Source organism: Galeopterus variegatus, unplaced genomic scaffold (assembly GCF_000696425.1).
Source record: "Galeopterus variegatus unplaced genomic scaffold, G_variegatus-3.0.2 Scaffold5101, whole genome shotgun sequence".
NCBI lineage: Eukaryota > Metazoa > Chordata > Mammalia > Dermoptera > Cynocephalidae > Galeopterus > Galeopterus variegatus.
Genome location: NW_007731212.1, coordinates 151,383 through 166,662, shown reverse-complemented (window position 1 = coordinate 166,662; position 15,280 = coordinate 151,383). Strand labels below are relative to the sequence as shown.

The 15,280-nt window shown below is 54.5% G+C and overlaps 1 protein-coding gene across 1 annotated transcript; it reads right to left on the bottom strand.

Annotated features, from left to right (window-relative positions):
- Positions 1–18: 18 nt before the first annotated feature.
- LOC103604354 (C-type mannose receptor 2-like) lies at positions 19–12,561 on the bottom strand. Its single transcript, XM_008588915.1, has 12 exons — positions 12,132–12,561; positions 11,181–11,354; positions 10,786–10,950; positions 10,443–10,556; positions 9,761–9,907; positions 6,687–6,875; positions 6,373–6,527; positions 5,080–5,187; positions 2,932–3,047; positions 2,309–2,457; positions 1,427–1,644; positions 19–590 (listed from the first exon to the last, which is right to left on the bottom strand). Exons 1-12 carry the CDS (start codon positions 12,559–12,561, stop codon positions 444–446), a joined length of 2,112 nt encoding a protein of 703 aa, XP_008587137.1. The 3' UTR covers positions 19–443.
- Between the last annotated feature and the right edge of the window lie 2,719 nt (positions 12,562–15,280).

Genomic DNA, 15,280 nt, shown 5'->3' with positions numbered 1-15,280 from the left:
CCCATGAGCAAGTACTCACAGTTGCAGCCTCTCCTATCCCTCAGGAAATACTATTTATGGAGAAGTATGGGTTATTATGAGATGGTATAAGGTGGGGGGAAAATGCTCAACTTGGATCTGCATGTAGAAGATTTTGCAATGGAGAAGCGGTGGGAGTCACTTATATAAAATTTGTGAGTCTAAGGGGGGCGTTGCTGGCTCCATGATGCTGATGAGCAGCATAGTCTCCTGTGAGTGAGTGGATCACAGCAATATGTTCTCCAGAGACTCCAGGGGATGAGGGATACTTGAGGGGAAGCAGCATGTTCCTGGCACTAGTAGCAGCTACACACATCATTCCAAGCCCTCAGACAGGCCTCACTGGGGTCACCTGCACTCTGCCCAACCCTGGTTCCATGTCCAGCAAAACCCATGCGTGTGCAGGCAGGCCTGTCCCAGACTTATTACCCAAAATTCTTGTTGAGCATATCAGCCACAAAATGCTCCTCCTCATAGCTGGCCAGGCTCAGCAGCTGGGCCCCCACCTCCTGACAGGCCCCCTGGGCCTGGATCCAGCTCTTCTTGTCCTGCAGCCGTTCTGAGCTGAACACCTGCAGGAGCAGAGTCCCACTGTTTAAGCTGTCCCCATCGGCCCACCTCCCCAGGGGGCCCCTGCTGCCCAACCCATGACAGCAGGGGAGGGGGGCTGGGGCCTCACTGGACAAGGGGCTCAGACTAGCTAAGGACAATCCTGCTCATCAGAGAATAAGCCCCAGGGGAAGGGAGCTGGCACAGTCAGCTCCTGGACAGTGCCCCCGTGTCCCATCCCCTAACCAGTGGTGAGTTCTGGGCTTTAATCCCAGCAGAGGCACAGCTTGCTGTGAGCAACCCTCTTCCTAAGCTTCCTAACCGTCTTCCTAAGCTTCCATTTCTGCACATAATAAAAGAACTTGGACTATGTCAGTGGCTCCCAAACCTGGTAGGGTTCAAAAATACAGATTGCCAGGCCCCACCCAGACCCACTGAATCCAGATCTCCCAACCCTCTTCCTAAGCTTCCATTTCTGCACATAATAAAAGAACTTGGACTATGTCAGTGGCTCCCAAATCTGGTAGGGTTCAAAAATACAGATTGCCAGGCCCCACCCAGACCCACTGAATCCAGATCTCCAGAGTGGCAGCCTAGATTTTAATCAGGGTCCCCAGGTGATTCTGAAGAACAGCTAGGCTGGCTCCAACATTTGGGAACCTCTGAAAACAATGATCTCTGTGGCTCCTTCAATTCCTCACATGCACCAGGCCTCAAATTCCACTGACAAGAAATTACCTCTGTCTACAACCTAATGTGGTGTCTCTGGATGATGGCTGTCCCCACTGGGACCCCCCAGGTGAGCCACCTCTTTGCTCTTGCCCTCCTTCTTCCCCCACATGACAACAGGCTGCCCTACCTTATAGCAGTACCGGAGTTTGGGGTCCGAGGCCCAGCCCTGGGGACAGGAGCCAGTGAGGCTGGGTGTGGGGTCTGGCCCCGGCAGCTCTGGCGTCACTGGTGTGCCCAGACTCTGCCGGCAGATGTAGCGAGCCCGGAACGAGGTGCAGTTCTTCACCTCCCACAGCCCCATGGCGCTGCCCGTGGCCAGGGCCACACAGCCCCCACGGCTGTACCCTGAGGGAGGGAGGAAGAGCCACACGCTGAGGAGGAAGACTCATGGCTCGTCCTCTCTGACACCTCTGCAGGGCACCACCACGGCCCTCACACTGGGAACCAGCTTGGCTGTGTCCGTGGGTTCAGGGCCCAGGCAGGAGGAAGGGACTGGAGGCAGAGTCCTTGCTCTATGCTTACTTGCTGTGAGGTCTTAGGCGAGTTGCTTAACCTTTCTGAGCCTGTCTCATTATTGACCTCATTAAGTTATTAAAAGGGTTAAAAAGATAAGGAATGTGAAGTGGAAATAACAGTAACAGCAAGCACTTGTACTATGCTCACTATTCTAAGCACGTTATGTATATTAATTCTTTCTATATATTAGTACTTTATGCATGTTTAAGCCTCACATCAACCCTATGAGGAAGGTACCATTATCCTCACTTGACAGATGAGGAAACTGAGGCTCCGAGGAGGCACACCTAGTAAAGAGCAGAGTCAGGGTCTGAGCCTGGCAGTGTGGCTCCAGAGCCTGTGCTCCTAACCATTACCCCACGCTGTACAAGTGATCAGTGGACTGTGAAGCCCGGGGGCTCAGTCCTGGCAGGGCAGATCCCCCATCGGCCTCCCAGCTTCACCAGGGCAAGTCAAAGAAGGGCACTGGCGGGTGCCGTGGGGAGGGGCTCACCAGGCTGGTCCCGGTTCCAGTGGGTGTACGTGACCTCATCCCCACTGAGCCAGCAGAAGGAGCCAGTGCCGTTGAGGTCCTGCAGGGCCGTCCAGAAGTACTCGCCCTCCCAATTGTAGATGAGGCTGCTGACAAAGGCCTGCTCGAACCTTCGGGAGACAGGCTGGTGAAGGCAGGGAGCTCACACCCCGCCCCCCACTCCCCGGGCCACAGGCCAGACACCCTGCCCTGGAAGCTTGGGTGCTGCGCCCAGCCAACAACTTTCTCAGGGAAGTGGGGACCCCTGGAGGCCCTGCAGCTGACTCACAGAGCACCCAGCTCCCCCTTCTACTCTCTGCACCCCTTGCCTTGCTGAGAAGAAAGCAGAGAAAAGCAGACACAGCCAAGGTTTCCTTGGGCATCCAGCCCATATCTAAGCCTGCTCCTGCCCCACACCGTGGTCGCTTAACAAATGAGAGTTATTCTTGTGACAAGATTTTTAGAAGGCCCTGGAGGCCAGTAAGGCTCAAAGGACCCCAGGTCCCCCTGGGCATGCTGGCAAGATGCTACCCTGTTTGGTGGAAGGGCCACATTAGGCCAGGACATAGGTAAGGGCTGGTCAGGACATCTACCCCCTCCTGTACCTGTTGGTGATGGTGACCAGCTGAGAGCCGTGGTCAGTGCACAGGCGCCGGGCCTCACTGTAGGGCACCTGGTCCTCTCCCAGCCAGTAGCAGGATGGGCTGTGCCATGTCCAACCCTGGCTCAAGAGAGTGGGCAGAAGAGGAATGTCTGTGGAGAGGACCCTTGTCCACAAATCCTGGGGCAGGGATGCCATCGGGGCATCACTGAGTGTGCACAGGACAGCGGGGACTGGTTTGACCCCTGAGATGGCAGTTCCTGTGCTGTGTTCTGCACCTGGTCTCTCTCCACTCCCCCCTCCCCACCGTTACCCACAACTGTCAGACCAGGGGTGGAGGCATGGCCCCAGGGTGGCATGGCTCAAAAAGATGAATGGCCCATCAGACTCCTCTCCTGGGCACTTAATCCAAGAGACACAGTGGGGAAATTGCCGATTGGCTGGGAAACCAGAGCTGAAAAGCTGGCGACAGTAGCCAGGATGTGGAGGGGCTGGGTGAAAGATGAATGGCCCATCAGACTCCTCTCCTGGGCACTTAATCCAAGAGACACAGTGGGGAAATTGCCAATTGGCTGGGAAACCAGAGCTGAAAAGCTGGCGACAGTAGCCAGGATGTGGAGGGGCTGGGTAATCCTCAGGGGCCTGGAAAACTGGAGTCAGCGAAGGATGTGCCCGGCCTGGGGGTGGGAGGGAGGGGCAGAGAAGCTGCAGAGAAGAGACCACCGTAGCCACGGTGTCAACTCCGAGCAGCTGGCAGGAGCCGGGGCAGAAGGGAAGCAGGGGTGATGTGTGTGTGGTGGGGAAGCCCCATATGCCTGGCAGGGGCTGTGCTAAGACCCCTGGTGATCTGAGTGTTAACTGTGGCCACGCAACATCCCCCAACACACACATTCCAGGCAGGCCAGTGCCAGGGCAATTAGTAATTCCTCTCCACCCCCAACCTCCACCTCACAGAACCGGGACAGAGCCCCTGGGCCAGGCCTGATCATTCTGGTCCCCAAACTCCTCAGCTGGGCTCCTGTCTGCTCCTCCTTAGGGGAGGGTTTGGGATGCGGGTGGAGCGGGGTGTGGTAAGGGGCTTCATCCAAAGGAAAACAGAGAAGCCAGACTGGCAGCAAGGGGATGGGGGAGGGGCCAAAAGGCCACAGAGTGTCCTTTATGAACAACCTCCCCGCACCCGTTCACACCACTCACGCCCCGGCTGGCTGTGGGGCTGTAGAGAATTGAACTATGTCCCCCCAAAACTCATCGAAGCCTGAATTGTGTCCCCCAAGTTTTATGTATTAGAAACTTAGTCCCCACGGTGACTGTTCACAGGGTGAGAAATCCTGTTATGGTAACTGAAAGCCTTGAAGAGGCTTGAAGAGGTGATTGGATTGTAGGACCCTGCAGTAGTGAATGGATTAAAAACGGTGGTCAGGGGTGTGGTTCTGAGGACTTTAAAAGAAGAGGAGAGTCTGTCTGTCTCTCTCTCTGCTCTGCCATTTCGCAGTGTGAGACCCTGCCATCGCTGAAGCCACCACCAAAGAAAGCCCTCACCAGATGTGTTCCTTGGACTCTGGACTTTCTAGCCTCAGAAACCATAAGCAATAAATTTCATTTTCTTTATAAATCACCCAGTTTCAGGTATATTGTTTTAAGCAACAGAAACGGACTAACATAGAGGCCATGGAAGGGGAGCCTGGGAGGGCCTGGAGGAGGGCGATGGGCCTGTCACCCACCCGTGCCCTCACTCATACACTCACTCCCCCACTCGTTTATTCACCCATTCCTGCCTTAATCCCCTCCCTCCCTCCCTGAGCATCTTCTGGAAGCCCACTGGGGCTGGGAACACAAGGAGCGGGGAGGCACATGGCCACCCAGAGTAGCCTCACTCCTCCAAAGGAGACAGACAAGCACACACTGTTTTAGAAGTGTGGCATGTATCAGCCAAGCCGGGGGTGGGGTTGAGGGGAGCAGGTCCAGAGTGGGGTGCACAGAGGCCACACCTACCCCCAGCAGCCTCCGCTCACCCAGACTGTGCCCACCTCCTTGTCCTCTGCTGCTGCTAGGAAGTGGCTTCCCCACAGAGAGGGGGCTTAGGACTCAGGGTGAGGATTCCATCCACCCCTCTGGCTGGCCCCACCCAGGGCAGCTCCAGAAACACCCTCACCTTGCGGCAGCCGTGGTCCTCCTCAGCGGCCCCCTGGCTCAGCTGGCCTGCTTTCTTGCAGATGGATGGCAAGGATTGGTTACAAGGACTGTCATTCCAGCGGCCTTCCTAAGGACACAAGATGCAGGAGAGTCTCAGCCCCTTCCCCACAAATCTCCCAAACCCTTCTTCGAACCTGGTTTCTCGGCCTGGCCCTGCCTCTGACTTGCTGTGTGGTTCTGACTTGTCTCTGTCCCAGGCTGCACAATGGGGAAGCAGGATTAGCTCAACAGGCCTCACAGGGCTGATGAGAGCACAAACAGTTGATGTGCAAATGCCTGGAAACTTTAACAAGCACCTTCTAAATGGGAAAAGGTGTTCTCTTAAATTATTTATACCTCAGTTTATAAAGAGCAAAAAATAAACTGGCTAAGATCGTTAGAGTGACCAACAGCAGGAGAGACAAATGGGATTCCCAAGGTGTCCAGCTAGTACCTACAGAGCCAGGGTGAGTGGAGGCCATTGTGCCCAGACCCGAATCTCAGCTGCTGAAGCTGAAGAGGAATTTAGTCCTTAGCCCCCCTCAGTACCCACAGCTTCCCAGCCAGCAGTGTCTGCTTTTAAGCACCATCCTGAAGGCAAAAGTGTTTGTGTATCACAGCAACCAGAAAAATGCCTGGCACCTAGTAGACACTCAATAAATAGTTGCTTTTAAATTTTTAAATAGCATCCTCTAAGGCAAATGGCTCCGCCGCTACAGTCCCTGGCACTATTTGCAGTATCTGACAGCAGAATGTCCTACCTGTCCCTGGGATGGGCAATCTGTCCCTATGGCTATGTCCCTTTTTAAAGGGTCTCTTAGCTCCGCTTGAAGCCCTACATCAATTCCTTCCCTACCCACACCATGTCTAAGCCAAAACCATGGCAAATAGTTGTAACCCCATAATTTCTTGGAAGACAGGACCCTGGGCTGGTAGGGTACAAGGGACGAGGGCTGGCAGAGAGCAGGCCTGCTTCAGGAGAATCTCCACATAGTGTGGGTTCTGATGCCACCTGCTGGCAGGGAAGAGCAGCTGGCAGGAGATCAAGATGTGCCAGGCAACCCTCTACTAACTTGCCCGAGATGACTCAGCTCTTTGGGGGTGGAGGTGGGATTCAAGCCCTGGCAGTTTTTCCATGTGGAAGGGAAGGGATTGGTGGGGATGTGGGGACTGCTAAGAGGACAATTAGGGGGGGTGTCATGGGCAGGCACTGATAGTAGGATATCCTTTAGCTGGGGCAACACCAGGAGGGCGGGGTGATGGGGGGTCTCACCGGGCCCCAGATGGTGACACAGTCCTCCAGGCTGTCCCGGAAGTTGTTGGGCTCAAAGGGGTGCCAGTGGGTAAAGCTCACAAGGCTCCCATCAGACCATTCAAAATTCATCTGAAGTTTCAAATCGTTGAGGCCGATCCATAGCTCCTCCACCTCTGGGGGTGCATCAGGAGAGGAGGGGAGAGAAGACAATGAGAGATCACCCTTAGCCACCAGCAGGGGAGGAAGGGACATTCTCTGAGCCTCCTGGGCAGGACTGGATGGGTGGTGGGAGGCCCTGCCCTCCCCGGATGTGTGGACAGGCAGCCTCTCACCTTGCTTGATTTGCTTGGTGATGAACTCCAGCTCTGCCATGCTGTGGATGCTGAGCAGGTCGCCACCACCCCGCAGACACGCCTTTTTGGACTCCTGCCAGCTGCGCTTCTCGGCCTGCAGGCGGTAGCAGTGACCCTGGAAGGGCTGCCAGCTGGGCTCGCACTCCACCTTCACGTTGGCCCACCTGTCTGCAGAGACCCACAAGGCCACTGATCAGAGGCCCATCCACCCAGTCTGGACACCAACCCACTGGTGTCAGCACAGACAGTGCCTCCAAGTCACCTCCTCCCCAAACCTATCCCACACATCAGCCCTCCCCACCAGGTCAGGGAGATGCTGAAAAGAAAACTCTCCAGGGCTGCTGCAGGCCCAGGGCCAGAGACCCAATGGTGGTGGAAGATTCCACCCAGGACAGGGCAGCCCCTCTGGCTGCAGCTCTCAGAAAGAGATGGGCGGAGAGTCAGGACACACCAGCTCACCCCGTGAGCCTGTTTCTTGTTCCATAAATGAGGTTTCCTGCCATGGGATTCAAACTTAGCTCCTGGCCACCTTGCTTAATAAATGGAACCATCATTTATTATTTGTTATTTCTCTCAAATAAGACTTATTGAGCACCGACTTTGTGCTAGCTTGGGCAGTCCTGGATGAAGGGAATAGGGACACGGGGCCTTGACCCACTAATGGGGCCCAGCGGGCCCACCAGGGGTCTGAGGCCGTGGTGGGCGGGTGGTCAGGAACATCACGGGGTGCACAGTCACTGCCGACTGGCCACATCCCCTGGCTGGGACTCCTCCTCTTACCCCCAACTCCTCTCCCTGCGCCCCAGGGCTGAGAACCGGCCGTTCCGCCCTCCCTGCCCCCACCTCGCGTGCTTTCCAGGTTCACCCTCTAGGGATTGGGGTCCGAGGGCAGCGGAGGCAAACGAGCCCTCGCTCGGGTCTTGGCAAGAGAGAACAGGCCCTCACCAAACCCCCACAGTGCCAGGCTCGGGCAGGATTCTGCCGGGCCGGGCGGGAAAGCGTGTGCGCACTCGAAGCTTCGCCGGGCCTGGGATGCGCGGACCCGCTCCGCCGGGCAGACCGCTCCGGGCTCCAGCCGCAGCTCTTCCCGGAGACCCGGCGCGGTGGGTGGGGCTGAGAGCCTGGGCGGGCTCGCTCCTTGGCTCAGGAACTGCCAATCATCTCTTGTTGGCCAATGAGCTAAGGCCCGAGGCTGCCGCCCCAGGCAGAACACTATTTCAGCGGCTGTTCAGAACCGAGAGGTAGCGCCGGAAATGGAGATGCCCAGGAAAATTGGGTGCTTTCGGGGCACGATGGCGTCTGCCTTGGTGCATGACATGCCGTAAGTGATGAGACCCGGAAGGCAGAGCTCGCCCGAACAACTGCTAGAATATGCCTCATGCAGAGATGTGGGCTGGGGTGAGGGGAGGAAATCCGACGACACAGACATCCGCAGGTCCGCAAGGCCACGGAGGAGGAGTCCCCTCAAGAGCCACACTGGGAAGGCCCAGGGCCCAGTCCCTCCAGGGGACACAAATGGGCTGGGCATGCCCCCGCCCAACCCTCCCCCTGGGTCTCCCTTCCTTAAGAAAGCTGCTTCTGGGCAGACCTGGGCTTGGTGCCCGCCCCAGGCTCCCTCCGGCTAGAGGTGGGGGGCCCTAGATGCTCCTGGCTGTGATATTTCAAGACTCTGCTCCTGACCCCCTAGGGGGTGGGAGGAGAAAGCAGTGGCCGACAATGCTCAATCTTGGGCAAGACTTCAATTGCCAGGAGCAGTTTTGCTCTGTAAGCTCTTTACTTCCTGGGGTTTGTGATTTTTCTGGTTTTGCCATATTTTCTTTGTAAAAATCCCCTCATCGCCATCCCCACAGCTGTAACCCCTCCAACCTACACTGATAAAACACCATCCACTGCCACCTACAGAGACTTCTGTTCCAGGACAGATCTCCAGCCTTATTCACAACCCTGTTAAGGGGGTGAAGTTTATTCTCAATTTTCAGGTGAGGACTCTGAGCTGCTTACTGAAGGCCACACACCAGTAAGGGACACAGTCCCCAAAGCCGGCCGTGCCCATTGCCCCAAATTCCTCTATGAGACCTCAGAGCTACCTCTATGAATCACAAATGTGAGAAAGACACTCCCTGGCTTAAAAACCTGCAAAGGCTCCCCACAACCTGCCTGGCCCCACCCAAACTTCGCCCAGCAGCCAAGACCCTTCAGGGACTGGCTGCAACCTGCCTTTCTGAACTCTTTTTTCCCATGCCCTCTAAGCCAGTGTTCCTCAACCTGTACTTGTACATGAATCACCCAGGGATCTTGTTAAACGCAGGTTCTGATTCAATCAATCTGGGGAGGGGCTTCTCTGCATTTCTCTTTTCTTTTTTTTGGCTGGCCGGGAAGGTGATCCTTACCCTTGAGGAGTGCATTCTAATAAGCTCGGGGGTGATGCTGTGCTGCTGGTCTAAGTAGAGTCTACATTCCAGCCAAACTACAATACTCACCATCCCCTACAGCCGCTAAGGACTCCGTGCCTCCATGCCTTTGCACATGCAGCTCCTGCTCCAGGGAGTGCCCTTCCCCCACACCTCTTCATGACTTTTAAATTTACATTCATGCCTTTGCACATGCAGCTCCTGCTCCAGGGAGTGCCCTTCCCCCACACCTCTTCATGACTTTTAAATTTACATTCAACTTGAAAGGCCTAAATCAAATGTCACTCCCATAAAACCCTCCTTAATTCTTGGAAGCTTAATCAGTTTTTTCTCTAGTCCCCTCTGACACTTATTAAGCACATTTCTAAAATGGCCTATAACTCAGGATATTCGAATTGTGTGTTGAGATGTCTGTGACCTCCAGTAGACTGTGGTCTCCACAGAGTATTGCTGAGTATTGTCAGCATTTAACACAGTTTTCAACAAATGTTCCCGGAATGAATAACTGGCACGTTCCAGTCTGTTCAGACTTTAGTTGAACAATTAAATAAGAACAGGGAGGATGAGAGGAAAGGCTGGGCCGGCAGGGGCTGTGGCCAGGATGAGCCCCCGCCCCACCCTGCGGGCCAGACCTCGGCTCACCTGGCAGGGTGGGCTGGGCGGCGGTGGCGTTGGGCTTCTTCTTGCACACATAGGGCAGCGCGATGCTGCAGTCGCGGTTCTGCCAGCCGCCGGATGACTCGGTGCGGATCACCCCACAGTTCTCTTCGCTAGGGTTGTCGGGCTGATCTGCAGGGAGAACAGGGATCCCGCACCCCAGGGGAGAGATGCTCACACCGTGGCTCCTGGGGCCTGCTCACCCCACCCCGACTCCCTCTGCTCCCTGCGCAGCCTGAGCCAGCTCGAGAGGCCCGGCCCCGCCTTGGCTCCGGCTCCACCGCAGGGTCCTCATTGCATCCTCACCCGGGCCCGCATGGTGCTGAACTCTCTACCCAGCAACCAGCTCCAGCCCGGCCTCCCTGGCCAGGCGGCTAGCTGCGCTGCTCATGGCCCAAAACTGCGGCTGAAGGGGTGAGTGGAGGCCGCAATCCAGGCCACTCTCCAGTCTGGGAGCTGGGGCCAGAGCCACCGAGGCCCGAGGAGGGGGCCGCAGCTCCTGATTGGCACCAAGCACTGCATGGGCTTGAGCGGCCCAGTCCTGGAAGGGTAGTGCTCCCCTCCCCCCCATTGCCTGCCTGGAGTAGGGTAGGGGAGAGGGGTAAAAAGGGGGCTAAGTGCCTGTGGGGGCCCTCTGCCACCCTGTGCCCCCCAACCAGCGCCTCACCACTCTCCCAGTTGAGATACTTGAGGGGCGAGTTGTCCGACCACTGCCAGCCTCCGCTGGTGTCCAGGTCATTCAGGCCAATCCACAGTGTGGAGCTGTACCCCGTGAGGAGCCCTGATGGCAAGAGGGGGACCCAGAGAAGGGGGAGTCCCATCCTTTGCCCTCCCATTCTCTCCACTTGCCCTGCCCCCACCAACAACATTCCCCCTGACCCCCAGCAGAAAGGGCACAGGGGCCTCCAAAGATGGGAGCAGGTCTCAGGCTCCTGGGGCCCCGCCCTGCCCCTAGGGTGGGTCCGACCCCAGCCGACCAGCCCGGGACGGGGCCAGCCGACCAGCCTCACCGTTGATGTAGGTCTGCTCATGGATCTCGGTGATGCTCAGCAGATCCGCCCCCTGCTGCTCGCAACTGGCCCAGGCCTCCCTCCACGACAGCGTGGACTGGAAGTTAAACTGGTAGCAGCTGTCAGTCAGCTGGTCCTTGTCCCAGAAGGTCTCACAGTCATTACCTGCCACGACAACCAGTGGTCCCTCCCCAGCCTTTTCCTTCAGGGCCCACACGGGAGTCTTTCAGGAAGTGCAGAGACCCCACACAGGCTGCTCCATGTAAGAGGATGGACAGCTTCTCCGGTCTGGAAAAGTCCCACCGCCCACACCGAGGTCCCTCCCCAGTTCCTGAACCCAGAATTACCAGCCTCCCTCCAGGCGCCTCCCCGTCCCCCCACCACCCGGCTCTCACTCTTGATGGGACAGAAGCCCCAGCGCTCGTCTTTGCCATAGTCCTGGGTGGTGGCACACCACAGGTGCCCATCCTCACGGCCCGTGCTGGTACAGCCATGGAACCACTGGTTGTCGTATTTGAAGGGGATGGTGCACGGCTTCCCGTGGGAGTTCCCCTGGATGGTGTAGACCTCTGCAGGGAGGGGAACCAGGCCCTTGGCATGCGGACCCCAAGGTGGCCCACCCCCTCACCCCTCAGGGAAAATCTATAACTCAGGGAGCTTGGGTGGGCAGAGATCAGCAGAGAGTGGAAGGGGGGCAAAGGCGCCAGACAGTGGCTTTAAGGCTCCTTCTGGGAGAGGTGAGGTCTTGCCTCACCTCCCGTAGGGCTGGGAAGGGGCTCCCCCAATGCCTGTCCAAAATCCATCGGGGTGAGGGGGACTCAAGTTGCCCACAGAGGGCTGAGTCCAGTGGAATCCCTGCTCAGCTAACCCAGCCCCAGGCTCTATGCCTCCCACCAAAGTTCCATCTTGGAACTCAGGGTGGCTTCCAGGAAAGGACCCCAGCGTGGAGCTGCCCACCATAAGAGGCCCCTCACTGGGTGGCTCGGGTCCCCACTGACCACCTGCAAAAGAGGGATTAAGACACCTGTGGGGGGTTATCATGGGGTCTCCCCCCAGAAAGTGGGCCTGGGAGAAGGGAATTTTCACTTAATATTATGTTATACACTTTTGTGCTGTTTGAAGTCTTTACAAGTTGTGTGTTAATTTTTGAAATCTTTAAAAAAGTAAAATTAAATGCTTTAAAGTTAATTTCCTTAATTATTCAAAAATGCTTCCTATTACAGTTAAAGATGTGACTGCCAAGTGTCCACAGAGGCCAGAGGCCTTGTCCCTGGGGTCTGTCCCTCCATGGCTCCAGTCCCCTGGACACCAGGGACCCCACCCCTCGCCTGCAAGCACCCCCTCACCATAGTAGGGCAGAGCACACAGATCCTCCTCGCTGCCGTAGATGCGCCACTGGCCACCGCGGGTCTGGTCACCACGCTCAAGGGTGCCAGGCTTTGACACATTGCTGGTGCGGGCCCCCAGGAGCAGGGACAGCTGGTCACCCAGGGTACGACAGTGCCACCGAAGATTCACTGCCTCCCGGTCACACTCATACATGCCCAGGGAGGCTGTGATGTTGGTGCCCGGCCAGCCTGTGCCCAGACACTGCATGGCGCCCAGGTTGAAGAGCCGGTTTCGGGAGACCCATTTCCAGCGCTGAGCAGGGAGACTGGCATTGCAGCCTGGGGTGACTCTGACCTGCCCACCCTGGGCCTCCAGGCAGCCCTGAAGTCCATGGCTGAAGATGAGGAAGACGTTGGGTTCTGGAAGGGAAGGCAGTACATGAGCCATCGCAGGGGCTCTTCTGGCTTGCCCTTGACGACTGATGTGGCTTACAGACCAGGTGCCCAGTGCTGGGTTGTGAGCCTTCTCTTGTGTTAAATCACTCAGTCCTTACTACCAACCCTTGAGGTGGGGGTGAGGGCCGTGCTGTGCCTCCATGCCCAGATGAGGCAGAGCCTGGATGGCCAGCCTCTGTTCTAGCCCCAGGCCTACCTGGAGGCAGGACTCTGTCCCCTGTCCCACCCCCAAAAGCTAACCCAGTTCCACAAGGCACAGCAAGGACTGTATACTTTTCTGAAGTTCTCATGGGGAACAGTGGGGGCATTTACATCACACAGCACACTGCAACCGCAACCTCAGTCTGGTACACAGCAGTGGCTTTCTGCCAAAATCCTTCTCTGGCCTGTGGGCATTTTGTCTCTCACTCTTCCCCCTTACCCCTCAGCCTCACTGGTTCCATCTTTTACTCCTTCTAAAATCTTCCCAAACCACTAACCATCCCCCCAATACCTATTTCACACCTTTTTTTTTTTTTTTTTTTTTTTTTTTTTCATGCTTGCCTTATCATCCTTCCATGGAACAGCCAGAATGATCTTTTAAAGATGTAAATCAGTCCTAGAAAAAGGTTTTTTAATATTATCGGAGTGTTGAAGGTCATAAAGAAAACAGTGACAAATTCCATGGCATAAGAAAAATTTTTTAAGGCAAGATAAATGCCACAAGCAAATTCAAAATTCAAATGACAAAAATATATGTAACTTATTAGAGGCAAACAGGTCATTTCTAATGTAAAAAGAGGTTCTACCAAAAATACATAAATAAATAATGAGAAAAATATCAACATGGCAGTAGAAAATGAGTAAAAGACATGCATAAAGAGCTAAAAAGTGAAATGCAATTAGCTCTTAAATATTTGAAATGACAGCCTCGCTTCAAAGGAAAGTAAACAACAGAAATCAGGTAAGTCTCCCTCCTGCTTCAATTGCTTCAAAGGTGATTCATTCTTCAAATAAATTCAGCCTCCTTACTATGAGCCACACTGACTTCCTTGCTCTTCTTTGAACAGGCCTGGCTCTTTCTCGCCTCAAGGGCCTTCACACTATTTCCTCTCCCTGGCATTTCACACTTCAAAAAAGCAAAGCCCACAGTTTTACAGAGGCCCTTCCCGGCCTCCCCATCTAAAGTGACCACAGTTACTCTCCATCATATCTCTTGATTGTAGTTCTCTTCACAGCATTTATTATTTGTTTTTGTTTTTCAATATCTGGGTTATCTTATCTGTGAGTCTGCATCTACTGAGTATTTTTCCTCTTGTTCATGGGTCACTTTTTCCTGCTGCCTACATGTCTAGTAATTTTTATTATATACTGGACATTGTTGATCATATTATAAGGAGACTGGACTTTTTATTGTATATCAGACATTGTGGGTGATATGTTACAGGGAATCTGGATTTTTTTTTATGTTCCTATGAAGAAGGTTCAGTTTTGTTCTGGCAGGCAGTTAAATTACCGGTGGATCACCTTGATCCTGCGGAGGCTTGGTTTTCAACTTTGCTAGGGTGGGGTTGTTTGGGCTTTGCCTTTTGTCTTAGGGTGTGGCTCTTAGCCTTGGATTTAATCATAAAGTGAGGCCTCTCTGGGGTTTCAAAAGAAAACCTTAGGTGATTATCAAGCCCCTCTAACTTGGTAGAATTTGAATTCCAAACTGTTTCCTCAGCACCAAGCAGCAACTGAAACACCTGCCTCCCAGGTGCTGTTTCTTGCTGGGCTGCTTAGATTCACCCTGCAAATGCACAGCTTAGGAGTCCTCAATGATGTGAGGAGGATTTGTAGAAGGAATCTCTATGACTCATTCCTTTCCAGCATTTTCCCTCTCAATGTTTAGCCTTTCTGGTAGCCCCAAACTCTGTCCTCTGTTTTTGCAGATCAGTAAAACTGTCACTATCTGTTTGAGCTCCTCAAACTGGACAGTGTGCTCAGGGAGAAAAGCTGATTCAATATGCCACTCACCTAGTTTGCTTTTTTCTTTCAATTATTTTTCCTCTCTGCATCTGTCTTGTTTTAATTGCTCTCCAGTGCCTTCAAACCTCTCTATTTTATAGTTTATCCTTAGTCTACAAGCATTCTTGGCCACAGAATTAGACTGATACAAGCTACCATGCCATTTCTAGAACCAGAACTCACTGACTTGCTGTTGTTTATTTTCTCTGTCTCCGTCTTATTCATAAGATTCTGAGGACTTCCTCTGTCTTCTCCACCACTGTATTCCCGGCACCTATAACTCTGCCCAATACACAGTAATGCTTAAAAAATGAACAAATGAATGAATCTTATGCCTAGATAATGATCACAACCAGTCAGCCTATCTTTCTGCTTCTTGTCCCAGCTGCCAGAATAATTTTCCTAAAGCACAGTGCCCACAGCCCCCATCACTAGTGCTCAAAACACCACAGGGGAAGGGCTGGTGGGGCAGGGATCCTGTTACTCTATCCTCGGACAGCGCCTGGATGGGGTTCCTCTCTGGGAAAGACACTGGTGATCTTCCTGAAGGACCACTAGGGCGACTGCCACAGCTAATCCTCCCCTGTCTCTGGGTCCTCTGCCCTTAACCTGCTCCTTCCTTTCTGCTCTGGACTGAATGTTTGTGTCCCACCCCCACAACCCCTCCACCAAATTCAACCCCCAAGATGACAGTATCAGGAGATGGGGACCTTTGTGAGGTGCTT

Bases quoted from the DNA above. Each gene is read 5' to 3' on its own strand.
- LOC103604354 (XM_008588915.1), bottom strand. From the start codon at position 12,561: ATGGCTCATGTACTGCCTTCCCTTCCAGAACCCAACGTCTTCCTCATC. The intron at 11,355-12,131 runs GTGAGGGGGTGC...CCCTCCCTGCAG, and splicing joins GTGTGCTCTGCCCTACTATG to AGGTCTACACCATCCAGGGG. The intron at 591-1,426 runs GTAGGGCAGCCT...CTGCTCCTGCAG, and splicing joins AACTCCGGTACTGCTATAAG to GTGTTCAGCTCAGAACGGCT.